Consider the following 10,124-nt stretch of genomic DNA (forward strand, 5'->3'; position numbering starts at 1 on the left):
AAAGAGTTGGATGGACTGTCAGAGATCCATCTTTTCTGGGGGCTGCCTGAGGAAATGACTTAAGAATCTTCCTTGAGCAAAATGGACTTGAACAGCATTTCTCCAAAAAAGATGTACAAATGACCGACAGGTATATGAAAAGGTGCTCAATGTCACTAATCATCAGAAAAAGGCAGATCAAAACCACAATGAGATATAACCTTACACCTGTCAGGATGTCTGTTATCAAAAAACAAAAGACAGCAAGAGAAATTGGAATTCTTGTAAGCTGTTGGTGAGAATAAAACATGGTGTAGCTGTTGTAGGCAACAGTAGGGAGGTTCCTCAAAAAATTAAAAGTAGAGCTACCAAATGATCCAGCAGTTCCACTTCTGAGTATTTATCCAAAAGAACTGAAATCAAGATCTTGAAGAGATATTTACATTCTCATGTTCACTGGAGCACTATTCGTGATAGCCAAGATGTGGAAATGACCTAAATGTCCATCAGCAGATGAATGGATAAACAAAATGTTGTATATACACACAATGGAATATCATCCATCCTTAGAAAAGAAGGAAATTCTGCAACATGCAGCAACATGAATGAACCTTGAGGATATTTTGCTAAGTGAAATAAGCTAGTCACAGAAAACGAGTGCCTGATTCTGTCAATATGAAGTATCTCAAATAGTCGAATTCATAGAAACAAAGAGTGGAATGGTGGTTGCTGGGCTGGGGGGAAGGAGGAATGGGGAGTTAAATCAATGGGCATAAACTTTCTGGTAAGCAAGATAATTTCTAGATATCTGATGGAAAGCATGGCACCTACAATCAACAGTATTGTATCGTACACGTAAACATTTCTTGAGAGGGTAGATTTCATGTTAAGTGTTCTCAGCGGCATAAAATTTTTTAAAAACTAAAAAAAAAAAAAAAAAACAAACGGAGGTGTTCTTATCACAGTAAAATTAATTTAAAGAAGAAAGAAGTGCCTTGAGGTCCAGAAACTTTACCGTTTTCAGCCCTCTCTTAATATTTACATTTTGGTGACTTGAAATATAATGTTTCCATGCTGCTTAAAGAGAGTATAAAATGTTTTTGGATATCTCCTTTAATAAGGAAAGACAGAAACTTAGAAACTAACAGTAGACTTGGATCTTTAAGACAATTTGTTCCAATGTTCTACTGAACACAGTCACCTCCTGTTGTAATTTCATCATAATGTTTGCATCAACAATATAAACAAGAATAATTCTACTGAAATAACAGGTAAGTTATTCACTACCTTTAAATTGGGCTTACCTATGTGTATATCATGCTTGATAATGTAAAACATTTTATGTAAGGTTTGTGAATACAAGTTTTTTTTCTCTCATGGCTTTTATGATCCTTGGTAAGATATGTCTTAAAGTTTTTTTGAGTCTAATATATTATTCTATGCATTATAGGTACACAGTCTATACAAAATATTTGACAATTTGTTATCAAAACTTTAAAAAATGAATCAACACACCCAAAATATTCATCCTGATTAAAAAAAGCTTAAATATTTTTAGAGTAAAATTCAGGAACAGTTCATATTTTAACACATTTTGTGAATGCAAAATAATCTGATTTCAAAACACCATACAGCTACACAATATCACAAAAAGGGCAAAGGGTGAGAAATCAGGAAGCCTGGTCAACTTTCCAGTATATGATACTCCTACCAGTTGTGTTCTTGCATAATTCATTCCTTCCACATCCTTACTTTTTAATCTTTAAAATCGGGAAAATGATTATGCATGACCTGTACACCATGAGCTGATCAAGAGGAACAAATGAGATGCTGCTTAAGAAATAATTTGCATAATGTAAATAATCAACAAGCATGAAATAGTACTTATCGTATCTCTCTCTATACAGATACTTTAGTTTTAAAAGTACAGCCATATAAGCAACATTTATTCACAAAGTCTTCTGAATACAATGCCCCAGAATGGTCTATCCTATTTTATTTGTCTAATATTTTATTTGCTCATTTATTCAACAAACATTGACTCATTTACATACTGGTCTTCCGGTCATCTGGATTACTGTGTTCTAAAGTGCACTTGTTTGCCCACTTCTGAGCATTTGCTGTTGCTTCTCTGCTCCATTCCTAAATGTCACAAGAAAAACAAAATACACAAAGATTCAACTCCAGTGAAGTATATGCTTCAAAATCTGGTTGGTAGAGGCTGATTTGCATTACTTTAAAACTTCTGTAGATGTATTATCTAATTGTCATTGGTATTAAAGTAGCTTTTTGTTTGTGTGTATGTGTGTGTGTGTGTGTCTTTATCTGTCCCAGTGCCAGTTTCCACACAAAGGCAAGTCCACAGGTATGTCTAATGAGAGAAATACCTAATACAATATTATCTGACTATGATAGCATAACAGCCACACGTAAGATTTTTAATAATGTTGCTGCTCTAAATACTAATTAACATGTGAGATAGTCTGACTACATTTCAATAGTAATAAGCTGAGCTAGTTTATTGCCAATTCCATTTGTAGCCCACTGTGTCCACATGGGAGATGTCTAGCTTTTATGGACTATTCCCTGGGAAATGGGCTGTTATTTACCCTAAATGGCTTTGATCCTGAAGGATAGGAGATTTCTTATTTTCGACTAGGGAAGATAGTGAACCAAAAATGTAACACCTTCACATTTGATGTCTGAAGATCTGGCTTCTAAATTCTGCCTTCCCAACTTAAGAGCCCTGTAATCTTGACAAGTTATTTAACCATTATAAAGGAGAATTCATTTCTGCCCTGCCCATGACAGACCTAAATGAAATAGACAAATAGAGACAGAAGTTTGTAAGCCACAAAAGTCTTAAGAGAGATGCCAGTTAGCTGCCTGCTCTTACCACTGCTGGTTCACACTTTATTTATATTCTTGCTTCTTACCATCTTTAGCATGTTGCTGGCAGGTGGAGAGACTGATTTCCTTAGTTCACTGTGTTTATTTACAATCTCTCTTTGGACTTGCGTTTGAGTGGTTAACAGTGCAGTAAAGTATGGATCCTACAGGGAAATAAAATTAGGTGGGTTTTTTTTTTAACATTTTTGAAAATTGCATTTAAGAGTGAATAAGTTAATTCAGGGGCTCTGAGATGACTTTACAAAGTGTTCAGTTCAAGCCACTATGAGCTGTTAAGCACTGTCAATGAACTGAACCAAGGAAATGACAAATAGGAAAGAAGTAGATTGAATTTTTGAGAACGGGAATGGAATTCACCGCCTGACAAGTGAAAAACTCCTCTGAGGCCGCAAATGCCAATTTCTAGTTTCAAGGGAACTCTCAGTGTGATTTTTCTAGGCATACAAGTGATAACGTTTTATATTTTATAATGTTGTGTACAAAGGTATACAATAAGAACATGAAGACAGATTCATCCACATTGAGTCAGGCTGCAGCAGTGGGGTAAGAGCAGACCTCAAGACTCATCCTAGACTTTAATGGGAACTTTGACCTGACATGGTATCTGTTTTTAGAGAAAGAATATATTTAGAATGTATTTAGAGAAAGAATGTTGAGGTTCAGTTGAAATGCTTTCAGTATTCTAGTAAAATGATTCTACCTGTTTTATTTTTTTTAACATCTTTATTGGAGTATAATTGTGTTAGTTGCTGCTGTACAACAAAGTGAATCAGCTAAATGTATACATATATCCCTGTATCCCCTCTCTCTTGCATCTCCCTCCCACCCTCCCTATTCCACCCCTCTAGGTGGTCACAAAGCACAGAGCTGATCTCCCTGTGCTATGGGGCTGCTTCCCACTAGCTAACTGTTTTACATTTGGTAGTGTATATATGTCCATGCCACTCTCTCACTTCATCCCAGCTTACCATTCCCCCTCCCTGTGTCCTCAAGTCCATTCTCTACATCTGCTTCTTTATACCTGTCCTGCCCCTAGGTTCTTCAGAACCTTTTTTTTTTTAGATTCCATATATATATATGTGTGTGTTAGCATACGGTATTTGTTTTTCTCTTTCTGACTTACTTCACTCTGTATGACAGACTCTAGGTTCATCCACCTCATTACAAATAACTCAATTTCGTTTCTTTTATGGGTGAGTAATATTTCATTGTATATATGTGCCACATCTTCTTTATCCATTCATCTGTCAATGGACACTTAGGTTGCTTCCATGTCCTGGCTACTGTAAATAGAGCTGCAGTGAACATTGTGGTACATGTCTCTTTTTGAATTATAGTTTTCTTAGGGTATATGCCCAGTAGTGGGATTGCTGGGTCATATGGTAGTTCTATTTGTAGTTTTTTAAGGAACCTCCATACTGTTCTCCATAGTGGCTGTATCAATTTACATTCCCACCAACAGTACAAGAGGGTTCCCTTTTCTCCACACCCTCTCCAGCATTTACTGTTTGTAGATTTTTTGATGATATCCATTCTGACCAGTGTGAGGTGAAATCTCATTGTAGTTTTGGTTTGCATTTCTCTAATGATTAGTGATGTTGAGCATCCTTTCATGTGTTTGTTGGCAGTCTGCATGTCTTCTTTGGAGAAATGTCTATTTAGGTCTTCTCCCTGTTTTTGGATTGGGATGTTTGTTTTTTTGATATTAAGCTGCATGAGCTCCTTGTATATTTTGGAGACTAATCCTTTGTCAGTTGCCTTGTTTGCAAATATTTTCTCCCATTCTGAGGGTTGTCTTTTTGTCTTGTTTATGTTTTCCTTCGCTGTGCAAAAGCTTTTAAGTTTCATTAGGTCCCATTTGTTTATTTTTGTTTTTATTTCCATTTCTTTAGGAGGTGGGTCAAAAAGGATCTTGCTGTGATTTATGTCAAAGAGTGTTCTTCCTATGTTTTCCTCTAAGAGTTTTATAGTGTCTGGCCTTACACTTAGGTCTTTAATCCATTTTGAGTTTATTTTTGTGTATGGTGTTAGGGAGTGTTCTAATTTCATTCTTTTACATGTAGCTGTCCAGTTTTCCCAGCACCACTTAGCGCAGGCTCAGCGGCCATGGCTCACGGGCCCAGCCGCTCTGCGGCATGTGGGATCTTCCCAGACCGGGGCACAAACCCGTGTCCCCTGCATCGGCAGGCAGACTCTCAACCACTGCGCCACCCCAGGGAAGCTTTAATCCATTTTGAGTTTATTTCTGTGTATGGTATTAGGGAGTGCTCTAATTTCTTTCTTTTACATGTAGCTGTCCAGTTTTCCCAGCACCAGTTATTGAAGAGGCTGTCTTTTCTTCATTGTATATTCTTGCCTCTTTTATCAAAGATAAGGTGACCATATATGCGTGGGTTTATCTCTGGGCTTCCTATCCTGTTCCATTGATCTATATTTCTGTTTTTGTGTCAGTACCATACTGTCTTGATTCCTGTAGCTTTGTAGTATAGTCTGAAGTCAGGGAGCTTGATTCCTCCAGCTCTGTTTTTCTTTCTCAAGATTGCTTTGGCTATTTGGGGTCTTTTGTGTTTCCATACAAACCGTGCAATTTTTCTTCTAGTTCTGTGAAAAATGCCAGTGGTAGTTTGATAGGGATTGCATTGAATCTATAGATTGCTTTGGGTAGTATAGTCATTTTCACAATGTTGATTCTTCCAATCCAAGAACATGGTATACCTCTCCATCTGTTTGTATCATCTCTCATTTCTTTCATCAGTGTCTTATAATTTTCTGCATACAGGTCTTTTGTCTCCTTAGGTAGGTTTATTCCTAGATATTCTATTCTTTTTGTTGCGGTGGCAAATGGGAGTGTTTCCTTAATTTCTCTTTCAGATTTTTCATCATTAGTGTATAGGAATGTAGGAGATTTCTGTGCGTTAATTTTGTATCCTGCTACTTTACCAAATTCATTGATTAGCTCTAGTAGTTTTCTGGTAGCATCTTTAGGATTCTCTATGCATGGTATCACATCATCAGCAAACAGTAACAGTTTTACCTCTTTTCCGATTTGGATTCCTTTTGTTTCTTTTTCTTCTCTGAATGCTATGGCTAAAACTTCCAAAACTATGTTGAATAATAGTGATGAGAGTGGGAAACCTGTCTTGTTCCTGATCTTAGTGGAAATGGTTTCAGTTTTTCACCATTGAGAACAATGTTGGCTATGGGTGATTCTACCTGTTATAGGTAGATTTTATAAGGTCGCTCAAAAGACCCCATTAAAAAATCTGCAAGGCCATTTGGAGGGAGCAAAGCCATCCAGTGAATGGACTATTGCTGACTTTGTTCCTTTTAGAAACAGAAATATAATTGATAAGGTATTAAATCAGTTGCTGATATTTTTGGTATATCTTTGTGTGTGTGTGTGTGTGTGTGTGTGTGTGTGTGTGTGTGTGTGTTTGGGGGGGTGGGTCCTAAACATGAAGGTGGAGTAGGGTGTGTGAATTGCTCCCACAAGGTCTAGCAATTTGATAGCCTAAATTTACACAAAAGGCCTATGTTACATGAGCAAGATTTTTTTTTTAAATCTATTTATTTATTTATTTTTAATTTTTCGCTGTGTTGGGTCTCCATTGCAGTGTGCAGGCTTCTCATTGTGGTGGATTCTCTTGTTGCGGAGCATGGGCTCTAGGCGTACGGGCTTCAGTAGTTGTGGCACGCGGGCTTAGTTTCTCTGTGGCATGTGGGATCTTCCCGGATGAACCCGTGTCCCCTGCATTGGCAGGCAGATTCTTAACCACTGTGCCACCAGGGAAGTCCCAGCATGAGTAAGATTTTGAAGTGTAAGTCTGAATAGACAGGGTCCTTGGTTGGTCTTCCCCTGACACCTTGGAATAAGTCATTCTCTGCTCCCCCAATACTGAGTCCCCTTCAAAGCTCTGCAAATACTGTGAACATAGGTCTGACCACATTTTATCACCATGATCTCATTGTGCGTCCATTTCTCCTGCCTACTTGTACGTTCCTAAGGACAGAGGCCAATACTGAATGAAAAATAAATCCAATGGCACGTGTCTTTATAAGAGACACAAGAGGAGAAGGTGATGTGAAGATGGAGGCAGAGATTTCAGTGATGTAGCCACAAGCCAAGGGTTGGTGGAAGCCACCAGAAGCTGGGAGAGGGACATGGAACAGACTCCCTCCTAGATCCTCCAGAGGGAGCATGGCCCTGCTGATACCTTGATTTCAGACTTCTGGTCTCCAGAACTGTAAGAGAATAAATTTCTATTGGGCTAAGCCACCAAACTTGTGTTAATTTCCTACAACAGCCCTAAGGACCTAATGCATTAATTTTCCAAAATATCACGTACTCCATATAAAAATAATACAATATTTTTCTTTTTTTGGACTAAATCTTTGAAATCTGGTGTGTAATTTATACGTACAGTACATCTTGTTTTGGAAAAGCCACATTTGAAGTCTTTAATAGCCATGTGTGACAGATAGCTGCTGTACTGGACTGCTCATCCTTAAACTTTCATCTAGATAATTACCTTAAGTGCTCTGAGCTACCAAGGAGTACTCTGTGATGTACTAGACACTCTCATTACTTCCACTCTCAAAGTGCCTTGCCATGCCACAGAGCTGCCTGGATAGCTCTGGAAAGATTTTTCCACTTTAACCTTACCTTTGCTTCAGTGGGGAAAGATGATGGCAGCACAGCAGCCAGAAACAGCACAACTGGGAGTGAAGCCATTGCTAGGAAGTAAGTCAAAGAGAACAAAGGGCTACATTGAAACTTGTAGTACATGGACCTCTAACTAGGAGGGAAGAACTAATGTAATGATCTTGGTTATCTCAAAGGAGCCATGATTCCCAAATTTATAAGTAATGTAACAAGAGAGGACTGTCATATGGTGCCAGTAGAATCATAATAGAACCAACCTTGTCTCTGATAGGGACAATAAAAAATAAGCCGAAGAACTTGACTGTTGCACTTGAATTATACCTATAAAGGCGAGGGACATACCACTTCTTTCTGTCCACCTCTGTTGTTCCTAAGCCCATCAGAAAGAAAATATGGAAGAAAACAGATTTCGCCACAGTTAATTATGATCTTGCATTGATTATTCATTTCAATTTTAGGGCAAAGTTTATTTTCAGTGTATACCATTTCTTAGTTTTCTTCCTCTTGTCTATGAAAAGTAGATTTCTTGTCCTTTTATTTATATACAACTCTAATCAAGATTTCAGGGTTGTGATTACACAGAAATGTACAAATACTTTAGTAGTAGTTATTTCTCCAATGGAGGCATTAGAAGTTATGTTTATTTTATTCCTTATACTTGTCTATATTTTCAAATTTCCAAGTATAGAAAAAATACAAATAGAACTAATATATTGAAAATCTAGCCTGTTCGAATTTGCTGAATCCATGATTGGGTACAAAGGTTATTTAATATCTTCATTAACTTTTTAAAAGACACTCAGCATTGGGTTGCCCACATTGTGCCTTCTCAATGTGTCAAAAAATCCTTGGTCCTTTAGATGAAGCAAAAAGAACATGAAGTTTAGGAAGCATTCATATTCTCTTCCCCACCATTCATCATATAAAAATTACTCACTTTGTAAATTAAAGGAATACTGCCTAGATTAACTGTCTTCCTATGCAATTGCTACCCCCAAATTCTTGGAGGAAAAGAAAATTCTAAACTATTTATCTGCAGTGCTTCTCAGGCCTTATTGATTTGTAAATAGTGGACAATTGGTACCTCTTCCACATATTGCTGTTCTTCTCAATAATGTGATTATCAAAGGGAGAGGAATGAACATTTATTGACAATGTAGGGCAAAATACAATGTCTAATTTCACTCTCATACCTTCGCAGGTATGGTCGTGTTTTACCGATGAAGGAATTGAGGCCTATAAGATTAACCTGTGCCAATGGTAAGTTCTTTTATTTATTTATTTATATTTATTTATTTTGGCTGCGTTGGGTCTTCGTTGCTGCATGCGGGCTTTCTCTAGTGGCCTCGAGCGGGGTCTACTCTTCATTGCGGTGCGCGGATTTCTCATTGCGGTGGCTTCTCTTGTTGTGGAGCACGGGCTCTAGGCGTTTCCGTAGTTGTAGCACACAGACTCAGTAGTTGTGGCTCGCGGGCTCTAGAGCTCAGGCTCAGTAGCTGTGGCACACGGACTTAGTTGCTCCACGGCATGTGGGATCTTCCCAGACCAGGGCTCAAACCCATGTCCCTTGCATTGGCAGGCAGATTTTTAACCACTGTGCCACCAGGGAAGTCCTGGTAAGTTCTTAAGTAATGGCAGAAATTAACCTTCAACCAATTATGATGTCCAAATCAATGCACATTGAAAGGAAAACATAGTTTCAACCGGGAAAATCAGACATTTTGTAGCTCAATGGAGACACTCTATCCTTATTTTAACAATTCCTGTGTTAATATACAACAGTATACAGTATGTTCATAGTAAAAATCACTAACATGGAAGAATATACAATACATACAAATTGTCATATTTTACATTGTTTTCTATTCAATATAGTTCTAGTATACTTGTTTCAAAATCATAAACACGGGAACTATTTCTATTATCCATTTTAGAATGAGATGTAAAAAATTCATTTGTTTCAACTTGACATAGTGAGAGTAGAATTAATTCAAGATCATTGTCTCAATAACTGTCCATAAAGTTTGAAAATCATGGGTACATTTGTTAAATATATAATTTTACCGTTGGCAAAATAAAAATGATTGACAAATAAAATGTTCACATTTAAATAAATGAGTTATATCACTTCCTGTTTGTTTTCAGAGCAGGATGAAGTATCTGCTTTGTCTGTAGGAAGAAGAAAGGTACAGAGAAGGTTAGAGCACAATATATATTACATCTATGTCTGTTTTAGAAAGTTCTGGTTGTGCAAGTAAACCTAAGTCAATACAATTCCAAACCAGAATTTTTCACACCAATAGCTTCCAATTTCATTGCCAGTTATCGGACATTGTTTTTGACATGATTTGGTTCCCATGTAGCTTTTAACACAAGTAAGTAAAGCATACCCTCACTCCCTGGCCAGCCCTCTACTCTTCGGATGCAAACTAAAATCTGGATGCTGCCTTTTTGGCCTAGTATTTCTATAATAACCACTGAAGACTGGTTAATCACTGTGAAGGGAACCAAGATCCTACCTTAGAGCTGAACTTCTGTGGCTCAGCTTTCTGTGACCTTTACTTCCCGGTGC

General features: G+C 37.6%; 1 protein-coding gene across 1 annotated transcript in view; it reads right to left on the reverse strand.

The window, feature by feature from the left end:
- CRISP2 (cysteine rich secretory protein 2) overlaps positions 1–9,712 on the reverse strand; it is a 34,555-nt gene extending 24,843 nt beyond the window's left edge. The window contains exons 1-4 of the mRNA XM_007451916.1: positions 9,686–9,712; positions 7,553–7,624; positions 2,916–3,032; positions 2,034–2,121 (exon numbers count right to left, since the gene is read on the reverse strand). Coding sequence (XP_007451978.1) covers positions 2,034–2,121; positions 2,916–3,032; positions 7,553–7,621 — 274 coding nt within the window. The 5' untranslated portion in view covers positions 7,622–7,624; positions 9,686–9,712. The remainder of the gene's footprint in view (positions 1–2,033; positions 2,122–2,915; positions 3,033–7,552; positions 7,625–9,685) is intronic.
- Between the last annotated feature and the right edge of the window lie 412 nt (positions 9,713–10,124).

This window comes from Lipotes vexillifer, unplaced genomic scaffold, assembly GCF_000442215.2.
Source record: "Lipotes vexillifer unplaced genomic scaffold, Lipotes_vexillifer_v1.1 scaffold147, whole genome shotgun sequence".
NCBI classification, from domain to species: domain Eukaryota; kingdom Metazoa; phylum Chordata; class Mammalia; order Artiodactyla; family Lipotidae; genus Lipotes; species Lipotes vexillifer.